General features: G+C 37.4%; 5 protein-coding genes and 2 pseudogenes across 5 annotated transcripts; all 7 read right to left on the bottom strand.

The window, feature by feature from the left end:
- On the bottom strand, positions 226 to 1614 carry LOC104740548 (tetraspanin-11-like). Its single transcript, XM_010461171.1, has 2 exons — positions 944 to 1614; positions 226 to 690 (listed from the first exon to the last, which is right to left on the bottom strand). The coding sequence occupies exons 1-2, from the start codon at positions 1448 to 1450 to the stop codon at positions 376 to 378; spliced, it is 822 nt and encodes a 273-aa protein (XP_010459473.1). The 5' UTR covers positions 1451 to 1614; the 3' UTR covers positions 226 to 375.
- LOC104740547 (tetraspanin-16) lies at positions 2075 to 3362 on the bottom strand. The gene is made up of 2 exons (XM_010461170.1): positions 2556 to 3362; positions 2075 to 2467 (listed from the first exon to the last, which is right to left on the bottom strand). The coding sequence occupies exons 1-2, from the start codon at positions 3000 to 3002 to the stop codon at positions 2168 to 2170; spliced, it is 747 nt and encodes a 248-aa protein (XP_010459472.1). The 5' UTR covers positions 3003 to 3362; the 3' UTR covers positions 2075 to 2167.
- On the bottom strand, positions 3609 to 7566 carry LOC104740546 (2-isopropylmalate synthase 1, chloroplastic). Its single transcript, XM_010461169.2, has 12 exons — positions 6758 to 7566; positions 6429 to 6642; positions 6245 to 6325; positions 5709 to 5801; positions 5503 to 5589; positions 5089 to 5189; positions 4826 to 4859; positions 4675 to 4749; positions 4333 to 4416; positions 4123 to 4257; positions 3885 to 4030; positions 3609 to 3761 (listed from the first exon to the last, which is right to left on the bottom strand). Exons 1-12 carry the CDS (start codon positions 7447 to 7449, stop codon positions 3626 to 3628), a joined length of 1878 nt encoding a protein of 625 aa, XP_010459471.1. The 5' UTR covers positions 7450 to 7566; the 3' UTR covers positions 3609 to 3625.
- Positions 7949 to 9717, bottom strand: LOC104740545 (plant cysteine oxidase 3). The gene is made up of 5 exons (XM_010461166.2): positions 9406 to 9717; positions 8818 to 8969; positions 8585 to 8732; positions 8278 to 8478; positions 7949 to 8184 (listed from the first exon to the last, which is right to left on the bottom strand). The coding sequence occupies exons 1-5, from the start codon at positions 9602 to 9604 to the stop codon at positions 8057 to 8059; spliced, it is 828 nt and encodes a 275-aa protein (XP_010459468.1). The 5' UTR covers positions 9605 to 9717; the 3' UTR covers positions 7949 to 8056.
- Positions 9954 to 10361, bottom strand: LOC104740544 (annotated as a pseudogene).
- Positions 10482 to 13589, bottom strand: LOC104740543 (annotated as a pseudogene).
- Positions 13674 to 15173, bottom strand: LOC104740541 (shewanella-like protein phosphatase 2). The gene has a single exon (XM_010461165.1). It carries the CDS (start codon positions 15090 to 15092, stop codon positions 13908 to 13910), a length of 1185 nt encoding a protein of 394 aa, XP_010459467.1. The 5' UTR covers positions 15093 to 15173; the 3' UTR covers positions 13674 to 13907.

Below are 17779 nucleotides of genomic sequence, written 5' to 3'. Positions count from 1 at the left end.
GTTAATGGTTGCTGATAAAAATAGATTAGACCACGTATTCATTTCTGTACGGCTATTGAAATATGATAACTTCATAATGATTGAACTTTTTTTGTTGTTCAAATATTCATTTGATTGTTATGAAACTTTATCTATATACGAAACCAATTTAATATTATGATTAGAAATGTGCCTACTTATTATAGTTAAATAAAGAAAATTATTTATGAAATGTCGATGGTAAAACTAGTGAAATGTGCTAAATTCATGATAATTGTTGTGAAACATGACATTGACATTGTCCTAAGAAGAAGAAAGATAAATGACCTTAATAAAGAAAAACAAACAAACTAAAAGAAAACATAGAAACAAAAGCAATTAAAATTTAAGATGATATCAAGCACAATCGCTTTTCCTAGCCGTCCGATTGTTACGACGAGCACAGCAACCGCAGGAATAGACGATGATGAGGAGAACGAGGAGACAAATGTTGAAGACCAGAAGATTCCTCCACTTCGCTCTTATGTTGGCTAACACTCCCGCTTTGCATGCGTTGCAATTGTAACACAACTCCGTTTGCACGTTGCTCCATGTACCGCAGTCTCCGTTGTTGTTCGCCCCAACCGCCGTTTCGTTTTTGGTCGGTGGCATCCACATAGTAGCGTTTCTGAACTCGAAGTTGCAATCTGATGGCGGCTTACAACAACCTGACTACTCAAACACAACCACTAATTGAATTACATAACCAATATCATTAACATTGACATATAACTTATACGTACTAATACAAAACTTATCAAAACAACGAAAATATATACAAAACCTAAATTCGTCTAAACTTGTCTTGCAATTTTATTTTTTTACTATTATATAAAAACTTAATGATGAATTTAACCGTACCAATGATTTTTTTTTCTAAAATAAACTACTTATATAACTCTTAAATTATAGACAAAAAAAAAACCTGGATTGGAGACAAGTTCTTGTGATAAAAGGCATCAGCGATCTGACTAACAGGACCATAACTCAAATCATCACACACCCTAGCCTCAGCCAAACAAGATCTTATTCCAACCCATCTCTTCCCACCAACGAACCCGTTAAGCCAAGTGGAGAAATCAACGGTCTGGTACTCTCTATACCCTCTTCCGGAGACAACATGACCGGCTCCTTTGTTCGTCACAAAGAAGAGAAATATGGAGAATCCCATCAACGCAACAATGCCCGTAAACAGTATGATCAAGTACGAGACCATTGCGAAGTTTTCCTTGAAACAAGATCCTATCACCCCGATCAACGACACCACGAAGAGGATGCATCCGGTCGTGAGAAGTGGTGCCCGAATGGCTGATTCACAATCGGTCACGCCTTGATGAACGAACATGTAAATCGAGTAACCAATGGCTGATATGCCCACTAACATCACCAATGTGTTGGCTAGACCCACCACGAAATTGCTTACTCGAAACATTTTTTAGAATTTTTTCTTTCTCTGATGGATGAACTTGAATAAAGATAGAGAGAGAGGTTTCTTCGGTTAGAATTTGAGATTTGTTTTTTTGCAACGTTTTCGTGTGTGTGTGTGTTTTTAAGTGTGTGGAGTCGTGGTTATTGGGGAAAGGGGGAACGGTTGTTTTTTTTGGGTAGTGGGGGAGAATGAGATTAGTGGAGATTATTTTAGCCATTGGTTTTTAGTTTATACCACTGGAGGAGTTAGAAAACGTGTGAGGGTTAAGAAGATCCCTTTAGTTTAGAGAGACTCGTTAAATTAGATTTTGACTATTTCTTATTGCAACGTCACTCAAGACTATTTTAAACATGTGATTTTAGAGACTTATTGAATTGAATCCAAGCATGTTGGGAAAATTATATATAGGTTTAAGATACTAATTTATTTAAAATAACAATGCAAAATAATTTATGTTTTGACGATTTTAGACCCTGGAGATCTTCTTAATTTTTGCTTTCATAATCTAAACTCCAAACCATATTTTAATATCCAATTTTACGGTTAAAATGTTATCATCAGTTTGAGTTTTCCAGATTTTGAAGATCCTATCATAAGTTTTGTTTATGCTATACAATAAACCAAAAAGAAACAAGTGATTATATCTGAAATAAACCAAAGAAAAAACCTAGTCCCGAACTATCATGTACATTTGAGTTTGACGCAAGGAAAATGAAATTTTCAAGTATAATGGCCTCGATAATCATCGGGTTCATCGAAAGTGTCAAAAATGGACTTGGCAATGGCGAGGCTGACACAAACGAGAAAGAGTGAAGGATAAGAGAACATGGAGAGATATTTCCATTGATGAACTATGGCTTTTAAGATGCTCAGCTGGCAACCTCTGCAACTCAGACAGTATTCGTATGAACAATATTCAGGAACATGGTTCTCTACGTGTTGATGTTTCCAACTCCATTCTCCTGGCTGCCCGAACATTGTCCTCTCTCCACATCCTTTTGGTTGTGCGCAGCAAAACTTCTGCATGTATTTCATCATTATTACTAGAGATTGATCATCATACAGGAATGAATGAATGAGATGAGATGAGATGACATAAGTACTTTACCCAAACATTGCTGTTTTGGCTGGCATTGTAGTTACAGTTATGGTTATGAATGATGCAGTCCGTGACTTTTGCAAGTTTACTTGCAGGGACCAACTGACCGACCAGTTGCTTGGCGGTTCGCTTATCCTCGGCCGGGTTCTTGGCGATTCCGAAGGTTGTATTGTAGATGAAACACTTTAAAGAGTAGCCACCAAGGACAATGCATACGAATATCATTGCATATATGTAAGTTGTGAACATACGTTTGGAGCGAAAGCAGATTGCGTAAAGAGCAAACTGAGGAATCACCAGCAAGAGCAAACCAATGACAATGAAACTGCGATCGGTCTCTCGGATACATTGTGAGACTGTTTTTCTATAATATAAACCTGTTCCCGTCATAGTTAAGCCCATGCATATGAGGATTATGGTCGCCATTGTTAGGAACCCAGTTCGTAGCTCAGACATTTTCTTCTTTTCCTGTTTTATCGAATCCAAATCCAAAAAATCTAAAAAGACTCGGTGGATGAAATTTCTGTTTCAATACCTGGTGATATACGAAGAAGTTGCAAAAAAGAGAGAAAGAAACATGAACAGAGAGATATCAGGTGTTTTTTGAGTTTTAAGACCTTAGTTTAGTATGAGGACAGCTTTTTAGAACAGGTCAAAACTGTTTAACGGTTGGTTGACTCTAAAACCATAATTTCTAAATATAGAAATTTTAGTTACATATAGTACACAAACTCTTCTGACATGCAACTTTGATAAACAACAAGCAAACTCTGAAACTCCGGTTATTACCAAACTATGTACTTGAAAATAACCTAACTTTTGNAATTGCATCGATGCCTTCTGTTACTGCATTCATCGAGTACTCAAGCAGAGTCGCTGGTTCCTATAGAGGAACAAAGTTTTTTAAATGACCGATGATTCATAGGTGAGTTATCTGTAAATGAGAGTCTCAATTGTGTATAAAAGTACCTTTACGATAAGATCGACTGCCTTGTAAGCTGAATCAACAGGCCCGGTTCCCATAGAACAGGCGACATGCTCTTTGCCATCAGCGTNGATTTGCCGGAAAGAGTTTTTATTCAGGCAGGGACTCTGTTTTTTTGAGAAGGGATTTTTGTGGGGGAGGAGTTTTCTTTGAAGTCCATCATTTTGTTCAAAGCTCCAACATAAGCTTTGACGCTTGACACCACAATATCTATTTCTGATCCCGTTCCACTGCCATACACAAGACAGCCCGTTCCGTGTTATAACTACTACTCGAGCAAGAATAACAAAAAAAAAAAACATGCGGCTAAATCGATCCGGTTTGAATGAGATATGGAGAGAGAGGATTTTTACCTGAAGGTCCTTAGAACTTCCTCACCGGTTATTGCATTTGTAGATGAGTATTTGTTGCTTCCGCGGATGAGAACTCGAGTCGTAGCGATAGCATCAATGCCTTCTGTTACTGCATTCATCGAGTACTCAAGCAGCGTCGCTGGTTCCTATAGAGGAAAAAAAGGTTTTTAAGTGACCGATAATCCATAGGTGAATTTTATCTGTACATGAGAGAGCCTCAATTGTGTATAAAAAGCACCTTTACGATAAGATCGACTGCCTTGTAAGCTGAATCGACAGGCCCGGTTCCCATAGAACAGGCGACATGCTCTTTGCCATCAGCGTCAGCAAGTTTTACAGTTGCTGTTGAAAGCCCGAGAGTTCCACAAGTTATCTGCATTCCACTTTTAAGTAAATGAGTATAGGCTACAAGAAAATGAAAAAGAAAACAGCTTGATCCGAATTTCACCTGAATGTCCAGGAGTTTCCACACGGCTTCAGGCTGGAAAACTTCATCAGATACTAAAGCTATTATGTCCGCATCGGTAACTCTCTGGATCAGCAAGGGAACATATACGATCAGGAGACATTACATGAAACCCTCAAGAGCACTAAAATAGTAGAAAGAGCAATCCTCTTTCATCTTCCTCTTTAACTAACGAAACAAAGTATGTACAAATGGATTCACATTTCAAATTAGCCACGGAAACTGAACTATTATAAGGTCTTATGAAGTTTGAAAAAGCTCATACTTGAAATTGAAAACGTGAGCAGACGTTTGAATACATAACAAGATAACCAGAACAATTACCTTTTTCTGCTCAGCCACAGTTTTGAAGCGCCAGAAAATTGTACTTAGCTGTTCATCATCAAAATCATAACCAAGCTGGAAACGTAGAAAAGATAAGAGGACATTAGTGTCTCACACGAAGAAACCGAGTATGTGTAAGATTAATGTGTACCTCAGTCAAACGGTCTTTCAGCGCATGACGCCCACTGCATAATATTATATCCAAGCAAAAGCAGAAACCAACAGTTAAGACTTCAGGTTATGAACACATGTTGACAAAAACGTTGATGCTTAATAATGTCTTAAAATATTCAACGTCTCAGGCGAATTACGTAGAGCATATCCACCAATTACAGGCTAGTTGCATTGTCTGAACAAGAAAAAGAAAAAATGGGAGTTTATAGGCAAAACAGACTAAACAAGAAAGACACATACCTAAGCTTCCCCAAGACAATGCCAGCATCATTTGATCGTTCGAGTCCAATTTCTTCGGGACAGATAATTTCATATGTACCCTTGTGTTTCAGCATTCCATCCTAAAAGAAGCATGAAAAGTCATTAAGTGCAACAGGAATAACAATCAAGACGAAAATAGTAGAGTTCTGCAGGAGGCTGAAAGAGTGAACATGCAAGCCGAAAGAGTTTGAACTTTAATTATTAATTCATCCTATTCATGGTCAAGCAATGGATATTGAGGGGTCAAACCATAAGCATACTGTGTGAAAGGCTACAGCCTATGCATAGCGGTAAAAAACAGATTATGTGGTAACTTTTAATGTTTCTCAAAGAGTAATCTCATCACAGAAATAATCAAATACATAATTATAAAGATGATTTTTATGAACTGACCTGATGAATACCACTTTCATGGGCAAAGGCATTCGCTCCTACAATAGCCTTATGGGGCTGTGTCTGCATTCCAGTGTACTCTTCAACCTGAGAATCAATCCACCAGTTATGAGACACCTTATATCGAAATCTACAAATTTTTCCCCCTTCTTAAGAGAATTAGTACTTGTTTTTACAATGTAAAGAATGAAGTTCCGAAGTGGTACCATCTTGCTTGTCATAACAATGTGCCGAGTATCAAGTCCAGTATATAAACCTCCTAAAACATGATCTCCACGGCATTTTATGGCCATCACAACCTACACTTACACGACAATCATAAGGTAAGGATTAAGTATCCCACTACAGCTCAAGAAGAATATAAACTGAAAGTCTTAAATTGACAACCCCTTCCCTGAGACAAAATATCCAAGTAGCAGAGGATGGGCAACAGCCATCTTTTCACCTAATAACTAAATTTACCTCCACATGTCCTTTTTCAGGTAATTGTAGCCAATGCTATACTAAGACTCAATACTTAGATGTTTGGGCTTGAAAAATCTTACTAGGGCACACTATTCCACATTTCTCACTGCCTACTTATTATGAAAAAGTCGTACTCGATTCTACTCAATTGTCTTGCCTCACAATATATGCCTCCTACACCACACTACGAATCTTTTGGCTTACACATTTCACGCCCACCAAAAAGATTTAGTACAGGAAAGGTTCACACGTCTTGACAAATTAATGAAACTCTGACCTCTTCCAGTGAAGCGTTTCCAGCTCTTTCACCGATTCCATTGATCGTCACTTCCACCTGTCTTGCACCTGCATGTGCTCCCTGAATTGGAAAAGGTTAACACACACACACACACGCACATTAGCATTACATACATACAACAATTTAAATTAGCTTAAGTTGTTCCAAGTAGAAAAAGACATACAGATAAAGTGTTGGCCGTAGAGAGTCCAAGATCATTCTGACAATGCGTTGAGATGATAACATTTTCGATCCCTGGAGTATTGGCTTTGATATCAGCAATCAATTGACCAAACTCAATAGGTAAAGTAATACCAACAGTATCAGGTATGTTGAGTGTTGTTGCTCCAGCTTTAATCACTTCACCAAGAATCTCGTACAAGTACTCTCTCTCTGATCTAAAAAGAACAAAAGAAAGCATCTTTACAATTTACCAACAAAAGAAAAAGAGGAATCTTTGCTAAGGAATCGAATCTTAGCTTCACAATCAAGATTAGAATATAAACAACGAACCTTCCTGCATCTTCTGGACTGAACTCGACGTCTTCACAACCCAAGCTCCTCGCAAATCTAACCATATTCCTAGCAATCTCGATGACCTCTGCTTTGGTTTTCTTCAGTTTATGCTCCAAATGAATATCACTGGTAGCGATAAAAGTATGGATCCTAGGCCGCTTAGCATACTTGACAGCATCCCAAGCCCTCTCAATATCCTTCTTATTGCACCTAGAGAGTCCACAGATGACCGGAACATAGCCATTCTCATCAACAGTGTTTCCAATAGTCTCAGCTATAGTCTTGACCGCTTCAAAATCATCTTTTGAGGCGGCGGGGAAGCCGGCTTCGATAATGTCCACGCCGAGTTTAGCTAGCTGACGAGCGATGTCGAGCTTTTCCTTGGAAGTGAGTGTAGCGCCTGGAGACTGTTCACCGTCCCGGAGAGTCGTATCGAAGACACGGACGTAGTTGGGATCGGAAATGCGGTTGGGGATGTATTCGGGACGGCGACGGAGAGGGATGTGAGGTGGTAGAGGAGAAGGATCTGAGATTGAACATGAGAGGCGAAGGGTTTGGCTTCGGAGAGATATGGAACAGTGACGGGAAGGTTTGACTAGGAAGGAGAAAGGTGTTGGCTTTGAGGAGAAGGTGGGGAGAGAAGGAGTTGTTGGTAAGAGATTAGGGTTTCTCAGAAGCGAAGACGCCATTGCAGGACAGAGAGAGAGAGAGAGAGATGAAGGTTTAACAACGTGGCGGCGGTGGCGGCTAACTTTGATCCAGCACTATCTCTGCTCGTCACTCTTCTATTTATTTATTGTTGAGAACAAGTCTTTCTTTCTTTTTTTTCTTTCTTGTCCCACTTGAAATTTTCTCCCTAACATATTAATTTTTGTGCTATGCATTAGTCAAACTGGAATTATAAAATGACGACCAAAATAATCAAAATGTGCTGCTGACACAGCTGTGTGTGTTCATGGATCAGATTATGATCAAAGTGTGCTGATGGATAAGTTTGTGCTGAAACATATCATGCGATAATATGTTTGCAGATATCTGAAAGTACAAAGAGTGTTCTGTTGATTGTTGTATCATGTTAAGTTGTTATTAGCAAACAGATTTGAAATGCAAACTTAACATATCTCATTACCGGTTTGTATGTATTTTTTTCACAGTTTCAAAATTGCTTGCATTCGTGTGAAGCAGGTATGGACTAATCAAGGAGTTTATCTTTTAATCTAAAAATTGTATTGATAAACTTATCTTGGAATGATACAAGAGTGCTCTACTTTAGCTACAAAACCAACCACAAAAATTCTAGACCCGGATAGTTGGACCGGTATATGATCCGGGACGCATGTGAAGATCATCGGGTGTGTCGATCTGTACAAGCCAAGCGTACTCGTCTTCTTTTCCTTCCACCTTCTTCATTCCTTCCTCCAATGCTATTATCATCAATCAAAGAGAAAAAAAAAAAACCGGTAAAGTAATGTTCTTCTGAAGGAAAAGATAGTAGTCAAAAGAGAAAGTTTGCATACCGAAGGTGGAAAAGGGATAGTCCATGTAATAACTGCAACTCCTGCCTACACTTTCTTTGTAAGGAGGCGTGAGGATGTCGAGCACCGCACATGGAGTAAGCGCAGTGAAGGAATGGAGATTGCCTCCAGTCTTTGGGTACAACACTGGTATCTCAGACTGAGGTGTTATAACTTTGTCACTCACCAATTTTGCCAACCTTGCTGTTACAAGTAGTTGCAAGACGTCTTCATTATCATCAATCCCACAAAGTGAAACCCGACATGAGAAAAAAAAAAAAGGATTAACTTGGAAGAGAACCGGGCACACCTTTGTCTTGTGAGATAATACAAGGAGGCTCGACCCAATCGTAAGCTTTAACATGAAGTGATCCATAGAGGATTTTGCTAAACACAGTCATCTCTGGATGGTCATGCAAAGGAATCACTGAAGATGTTGGGAAGCAGAAGATACACATCTGAAGAAAAACAAAATAAACACTTTGTGTTTAGGTTATTTTGATTGATCACAAGAAAAGAGTTCAGTATCAATCAAAGACTTACTGTAAAAGTATCACATTCATGTATGTCTAAGAATGTTATGGGTTGTGCCCATCGTCCTACTCTGTTAAATCGGCTAACACCGGAAACCCCATAGCCTCGATCATCGTCTTGAGCTTCCTCTTGAAGCCCAACATCTGCAGGACTAACTGAGTCTGCACATAAAAAAGACCAAAAAACCAATCACACCTCTGCTTATAAACAATCATTTAACAGAACAAGATTTGATCTCTTCTCTAAACAGAACATATAAAAACTTCAACTTTCACCCCCAATGAACCCTAAAACACTGATCCTCATAGTCCCTTTTATGTACAATAGATTAGATTGATACATCTCTTCTCTAAACCGATAATTTCATCATGTAATACATAAAGTTTCAACCTTTGTATATTCCTCAGCGACTCTGACGATTTCAAATTGTGAATTTTGCAATTGCCCAGATTTAGTGGGATTCACACAAGTCAAATGAGCTACTCATGATAAATCATATCACTAATTCCATCAAAACCAGCAGAAACTGCAAAAACCCTATCCGCAATCCTAGAAAATCAATCAGAGACAGAAGAAGAAACAGAAGAAAAAAGGTACCCAAGACAGAGCATAGTTTTTGGACAGCCATGGAAGCAGGAGAAGGAGCTTTGCCAGTGAAAGTCTCCTTGCAGAGGTCGTAAAGCTCTTGTACTCTGGGAGAAGAATTCTCCTGATTCCTTGACGCCATGTGAAAGTCTTTCTTGTTAACCAGATTCAACAAAACCTTTTCACCAGCTTTGAACAATCTCGACAACATTCTCCTCTTTTTCTTGCAAACTTTTGTGTGTTGGTAAATTGTTCGAATGTTCTTATCCTAGGGAGTGATTAACACATGAGTTAAGTTAGGTGCGTCTCAATCCCTAATCATTAACCTTTATTTTTATGCTCTAATGGATTCGGTAGCAATATTAAACCTATTTTATGCTTTTTATATTCAGAAGTTATTTTGCATAAAATTGTCTTATTCAGTTGAATTTAGTTTGCATATTATCTTTTTATACTTTGTGAATTGTGATTCTACCATCTCTTTAATACTACCGATCAAAACCTTAGCTAATCGTGTTTCACAGACTATAAAAGACAATAATATTGGATAAGAACATATATCAATGAAAAGCACAAGATAAACTAGACACGAACTTCAAACCCCCCCAACCATCTCTTCAAAACGTACTCCTTCACTTTCTTCTCATCATTCCCAAACACATTACACATCGCCTTAACATAGTGAGATGGGAATTTTCCCGTTATCCTCACAGAGAACATGACGGAACGAGCCATGTCTCTGCACAACGTGTCCACCATAGACTCGAATGTTGACTTCTTGGGTTCGAGTGAAAAGCTTGGAGGTTGCGACCTGTCGATGTTTCTTTGAATGCAAGTTTCCTCAGGGTTTAAGGAAGAAGCAGATATAGCGAACAAGGTCACAAAGAAGACGATGATGTGCTCATGGAAGTCTTCATTGCTTCTTTCTTCTCCTTTTGCTTTTGTGAAGATACAAAGTGCATATACATTTATATATAGTGAGCAATGGGAGATTTGAAACTTGTTTCCCATTAAACTTGGCAGGTTTCAAATGTTTCATCAGTTTCACTTGGTATTATATCAGTTTGGTTTATATTGATTACACAAACGACAAAAAGCTTTACTATATCATTGATGTTATCGTCTGAACATTATCACATATAATAATGATCTTACTAGAGCTACTAATGCATCCGTTTTCACCTATTTGATTATTGTAGTCCTATTTACCAGTAATCTCCACAAGAACAAAACCCATTCTTGAAATGATGAAACCTTTTGTTGTCCCTCACAACTATTTTCCTTTCCATGACCTTGGAGATCAACTTCGCTGCATTGTGACAGTCCACACAAATCCTTAGGTTCTTGTAAACTCTTAGAGTTGTTCCCTCCGAAGTTTCAATCAACCCGTATGTAATGGCAAGCTTCTCGCTGTGTCCCCTTAACTGTTCAATCTTCTCCTCTTCACTTAGATCATGTTGTACTGAACTTGTGTCTGGTCTGTACCCCATCTTCCATATCTTCATCTCCAATATACTCCAAAGACTTTTGATTTCCTCAAAACCTCCTGAATAACTTTCACCAGCAACAAAGCTAAAAACCTTCCCGTTTAGTTCGATCCAGGAGCATCCAGCATCCTTTCGCAAACTCATCTCCCTCATCCTCTGCCTCACTTTTCTCACATCATCCCAATTCTGCATATAAGTTGGAAAGCAGAACATAATTCTCAGTTTTTTTTGGTTCTAGTTCGAATAATTTGGCAGCAATTTTCTCCCCCATCTCCAGCTTTCCATGGATTCTGCATGAGCTGAGCAGAGAATTCAAAATTCCAACGTCAGGTTCCTCAGACATCTCTTCTTCAGCAACCCTTAGCGCCTTGTCTAGTTGCCCTGCTCGGCCTAACATGTCAATGATACAAGCATAATGCTTTAAATTTGGCTTAAGCCCAAAAGAAGACTTCATCTGATCCATAGATGTCAGCCCTTCATGGATCAGACCACTGTGGTTGCAAGCCGTAAGAACACCTAAGAAAGTTAAGTCATCGGGGTTGTGACCTCTTCTTTGCATCTCTTCAAAGAGTTTGATAGCCTCTTTTGCAAGCCCATGTATTCCATATCCCATAATCATAGCATTCCAAGATGCTCCGTTTTTCTCTTTCAAGCCATTAAAAACCTTTAACGATTGCGTTATAGAACCATTCTTGGCATACAAATCAATCATAGAACATGCAATAAACGCATTTTGCTCGAGGCGGCGCTTCAAAACGTAAGCATGTGCTTCTCTTCCCAGTCGAAGAGAAGGTAGCAGAGAACACGCACCAAACACAGTCATCATAGAAATCTCACAAGGCTGGATTCCATACAAAACCATTTGTCTAAAGTAAACCAGAGCTCTCTCAGGAAATCCATTCTGAAGGTAACCAGTCATTACAGTATTCCAAGATACTAAACTTTTATCTTCAATCGCATCAAATAATACCTGCACTTTGCATAGCTCCTCGCAATGAATGTATAGCGAAAGTACTGACATATAAACAAACGAATCTCTTTCCAACCGATTTCGGATTATAAAACCGTGCACTTCTTTTCCCAATCGCAGAGATTTTAGTTGAGAACAAGCTGAAAGAAGACTACAGACAGTAAAAACATCAGGTAACAATCCAGAATATTTCATCTGCAAATAGGCATCCAAAGACAACCCAGGATCACTGTTCTGAGCATAGCCACCAATCAAAGCATTCCAAGAATTCACTGTTTTACTCCTTATTCCATGAAACATACGCTGGGCATAACTCAGGGAGCCACACTTTGCATAAGAAGAAACAAAGGCATTGGCTACCAATTCATCGTGTATAAATTCTTGTTTTAAGGAGTAACAATGAAGCTCCTTCAAGCTCGGTAAGACTGATTCATTGATACAAACTGGCACTGCATTTAGAATGGTTACATTGTCCACTTTGACATCTTCACGTTCAGCCAGCATCTGTCTCAGAATATCAAACGTCCCATGTATGTCCCCTTCTGCTGAAAAGCCTCCTACCATTGTATTCCAAGAAACCACATTCTTGTTATTGTTCAACTTAAAGATCATTTGTGCATCAGTTATGCAACCGCACTTGGAGTACATGTCCATCAAGGCATTGATAACAACTAGTTCCTTGTCCAAGTTAAGTTTCACCGCCCACCCATGAACACCTTTTCCCACCCCAAAATCTCTTTCCCTTGCACAAACCGGCAACACAGTAACAACCGTAGCAACATCCGGCATAAACGCACCTTCTTCAATCATTTCCCCAAGAAGCAAGAAACTTTCTTCCGAGAAACCATTATCAGAGAACACTCTAATCATAGAGTTCCAGGAAACCAAGTTTTTCTCAGGCATTATATCGAACAGTTTCAAGGCGTAAGAAACAAAACCATGTGTTCCATAGAAAGACACCAACGCGTTACCCACAAAAACATCTTCAACCAATCCGGTCTTCAACACCATCCCATGAACCGCAAGCCCGATCCCAACATCAGAAATCCCAGCACAAGCCTTAATCACACACGGGAAAGTGAAATTATCCGGTAAAAGAGCAGTCTTTGAGATCATCTTGATAAACATCTCCAACAGTTCATGGTAAAGCTCGTTTCTTGAGTAAGAGCTGATAACAGCATTCCACTGAAACAGATTCTTCCTCGGCAATGCATCAAAAACAAACCGAGAATCATCGGGAGAGCCACACATGGCGTACATGGTGATCACACGGGTGCAGAGAACGTCATCGTTTCTTAACCGGGTCGAACTAGAAACCAGCTGGTGTATCTTTCTCCCTGTTTCAATGTCTTTTCTCTTCCCAGAAGCTTGTAAGAGAAGCCCGAGAGCTTCTCGGACAAGAAGAAACGCATCCGACGAGCTCTTGTCATCATCACCAGCGAATTCTTGGACAAGTCGTAAGGACTCGTTGAGGTTTCCGGTTTCACAAAAACTGGAGACCCGGCTAAGGAAATGATTGGCATTGTTCGAATTGGATGAAACGGCGTTGGTATTGTGAACGGCGCGAGTAAAGCTTGGCTTTTTACGGCTCCGACGATAATCAAACAAAACGGATAATTTTGGCAATGGAAACAGAACACAAGCCATCAGATAATAATAATAAGCTTACCTTATCCAAACAAAACACCTTAGTGTAATTTTAGAAGCTAACTCTCATTGAAACTTAGAATCTGTTTGGTTTCTTGTCTGAGAGTGATTTGATTACATTACCACACGCCATTGAGTGATTCAGTTAAAAGGAAGTCAGAAAGAGTCTTTTTGAGTAAACCAAAGATCAAATCATTTATAGACCTTTAACAAAATTGAATCAGTTATAAAGGTTCCATATTGCTGCTACAAACATTATTATCTAACTTTCTGATAAATTGAAACCACAATTTATAACTCTAAGAAGATGTGTTCATACAAAGAATCCGCCAATGCTGGAATTGCAAAAGGCATCAATCATCTAAGCAGAGAGAGTATCAAAACTAGTGTTTGCTAAAAAAGGTCGGTCTTTAAGCTTTGACTTCCACTTGCTTAGGAACATGTTCAGCTGGTACCAGCAACCCGAGACCAGTTTTACTATTAGGAGCTAAATGAGAATATGGATTCTCCTTATACAATGGATTCGATGTCACTATCCGCACACCAGAGTCCCTGCGGATTTCCAAAACCTCAGGCAAACCGTTGGAACATCCCTTGGACATGCCAACATCAATTCTAATGGCTTTATCATTACAAACACCGTTGATACCAGCGTCCTGGATTGTGTGTCCCATGATCATCCTCTTAACCCCAGGAATAGTGGAAAGAGCATGCTCAAGAGCTGCACAATCACATTTGTGAGCCATCTCTTCCGAGAATTTCCTCAACCAAACTACAGAGTTCCCTCCTCTACAATACGCAGGCGCATATCTTCCTCCTCTCAACCCGTTAATCCAGCCTCTAACCTCCTCGTTTATCCTCTCGAGACCATACTCAATGTGCTCAGCTAAAAGACCACCGTGAACAAACACTGAATCACCAACGACAGCAACAGTTTGATTCCTAGTCAAGAATCTCTTTGCAATAGGACCTTCAGGTCTCAACGCAGCAATCCTAGCTCTAACTCCTTCAAAACAGTCAGCTCTCATACGAGGGAAGCTCATTGGAATGCCTTCATAGATATCCCTAGGTTTATCCAAACCTCTGCATAAAGTCTTCATCTTGTTCCCTAAACAATACCAATCAGCCCAAATCTGAAACTCCTTTAAACCCTTCTTGGTAACATACCTAAAGTCACCTTCTACATTCATAATCTCATGGTTCCCATTCATAGTCAGAACCTTACCTCCCGATCTCTCAGCCTCTCGTTTCAATTTCTCTAAGAAATAAAGTATCTTAATCTCCTCTCCGCCTCTATCTAAGACGTCACCAACCTGAACAACCACCGTGGATCCACCAGTCCATCGGTCGGAAGAATCAATCAGTCCAGCGATCTTGAATGCTTCTCTAGACTTGTCGAGATCGCCGTGGAGATCACCGATGGCAACAAGACGCTCTGGTTCATCGAACCTCGTCTGCTGAGTCTCGTCCTGTGGGCTACGGTCTTGGGGCAAGAAGAAGCCGCAAACAGAGTAATCAACGAAAGTGTCGACGAAGGAAGAGATGAGATTGGGAATGTTTTTGCAGATTCCGCTAGGGTTTTCTCTGCTTGACATCTCCCCCGATTTGTGTGTCCCTTCCCGGATGACGACGAAACGACCAATCGCGTTTGGTCAAAGCACACGATGCTAATTAATAAGCTCTTTGCTTAATTTAAGCAGTCTATTAAAATAATACACATATAGATATGTACTATGTGTTGTGTCCTGTCGTTTCAGGTTGTTGGGCTTCGGATCTCCCAAAAGTTCTCTGGGCTTTCAATTGCAAAAGTTGTCTTACGAATTTTTTTTCATGTTAACGGAATAACAACAATATGTTTGGTTTTCCCTATTGTTTTCCTCAATAATTAGATTTTAATCCGATGACTATATTTTTTAAATTAAAAAATTATGTTATATTTGTTTATTATTTTATGGTTGTTTATTAATTTTGACCTTGTATAATTATAAAAAGTTATTGGATTTATCATGTAGTTTACCATGAAACATATTTTTTCTTTTATAACAATTTTTATGATTTTTAATAAAATGATTATTTTTTTTACTTTTAATATAGATGTTATAATGTTTATCTAGGTTTTGACTCGCGGTACACCACGAGCTTATTTCTTTAAATTAAAATATTTTAAAATAAGTTGTATATATATTCAGTTTTATCATTGGTTATAACTCTTAATCACCATTAATTTAAAGATTTTTGTTGTTACATGTTAGATAGTTGTTTGTCATCATCAATAATCAAAAATGAATTATTTTTGTCAGATAGCTAGTTGTGTAAAGATTTTATTAGATAGATTTGTTCAGTAATATTGAAGTATATACACTTTTAAACATATGCACGTTTATTATTGTTATTAGTTAAAATAAAATTAGATAATTTTACCATATTTGATTAGAAAGATATGTTAAATGATTTTTTTGAACCTATGCTCTTTGAATTAAAAATATTATTAAAAATAGTCATTTTCTTAGCTACTAATTATATTAGTTTCATCAAAAATATTGAACTAAAGATAACATAGGAAAATCAAATAAACTAAAATAAAAAAATGGCTACAACATTTGATAAACTAATTTTTTTAATTTTTTGATTTATTTGATTAATATACACGAAAAAAATAATCTTCTTATCCTTTGACTTTCATTTATTTCATTCATATCAATATCATAGGATTAATTGAATTAATACTTGTTTTTGGAACCGATGATTCCTAGAATTTTAGGCAATCAAAAATAAAAATTATAAGAAAAGGAATAATTATGATTTCCACATAATCGTAACATAAATTTAAAATGTATAGAATAAACTAAACCAAAAGAAACAAAACCTAATGAGAACACGGCCTCTCACAACAGTTTTGATCACGACGTCAAATCTATATCAGACTAATGAGCCTGGATATTTCCATAGAATAGAAAACTTAATGAAACCCATATATCACATTCCTATATCGTTTATATATAAAATAAATTTATATACAAATAGAATATAAAAAAGTTAACAAACGTCAAAGATATGTAAAAGAACTTGTACTGGCAATGAATTTAAGAGGCAAGAAGAAGATGAATACTGAATTACTGCAATGATGCGGGGCCAAAACCTTTATGTTTCAGAATCATTTTTATTTTGTTACAGAATGAAAGAAAAGTCAATAGATTGGTTTATGATGACGAAGGTTAGAGTTTGTTCGGATTTAATCTGTATATATAGGGGAGGAGAGGTTTAGAGTATGTTGTTAGGTTTGAAAAAAAAAAATATAAAAACTAATATTTAGAATATTGTTGATCCAAGTTTTAAAAGGAAACAAAAAATATATAAAAACTAATGTTGAGAATATTCCTGATCCGAGTTGTTTGGGAAGTTTTGATTTTTTTGGTTAAGATTGAGATTTTTACATTCCATATTTATCATGTTCATATATTAAAATGTGATGATGGAGAATATTTATGATTGATTGATGAATCTGTTTTTCAAAATTTTGCTGAAAATTAGGCATGCAGTCGAAGGAAGTTAAGAAAAATTGTAATAGTGTCTATATTTTTGGGTCATGTTCATATATTAAAATGTGATGATGCAGAATATTTATGATTGATTGATGAATCTGTTTATCAAAATTTTGCATAAAATTAGGCACGCAGTCGAAGGAAGTTAATGAAAATTGTAATATTGTCTATATTTTCGGGTATATATGGATAAAATAACATGTTCAATATTTTTTATAATATGCAAAATTATTTTGGAGGAGATTTCGGTAGATTAAAGATAGACTAATGTTAATATGCTAAAATTATGGAAATTAATGATTGGAGAATCTTAATTTGATTTTTTGGGTTATACAGAAATATTAATATAGATTTTGCAATTGTTTTTTCGATTTTGTGCTTTATTTTTTTTGAAATATATTAATTACAATGGTATGAGATGTAAATAATTCTCAACTTCAAACCTACTTTACTAAACCTACTTTAAACTAGAGTTACTCTATTACTCTATTTATAAAGAAATCCTTTATAGAAAAAAATAGAGTTCCTCTTTAAATAGAGGAAAAACTAGCCATCTTTATTTTAGAGGTGAAAATAGAGGTGAATTGGAGCAAAATTCACCTTTATTATTATAGAGGATCTCTATTATAGAGGAAAATATAGAGGAGTATTGGAGATGCTCTAAGGTATGTTACTTCTTTATCCGATATGTTGTTGTGTTGTTTGACTAAAAAGAAGCAAATAATATATATCCACTTATT

Source organism: Camelina sativa, chromosome 14 (genome assembly GCF_000633955.1).
Source record: "Camelina sativa cultivar DH55 chromosome 14, Cs, whole genome shotgun sequence".
Classification (NCBI taxonomy): Eukaryota; Viridiplantae; Streptophyta; class Magnoliopsida; order Brassicales; family Brassicaceae; genus Camelina; species Camelina sativa.
The sequence above is the reverse complement of the archived record's forward strand: the minus strand, read 5'-3'. Positions and strand labels throughout refer to the sequence as shown.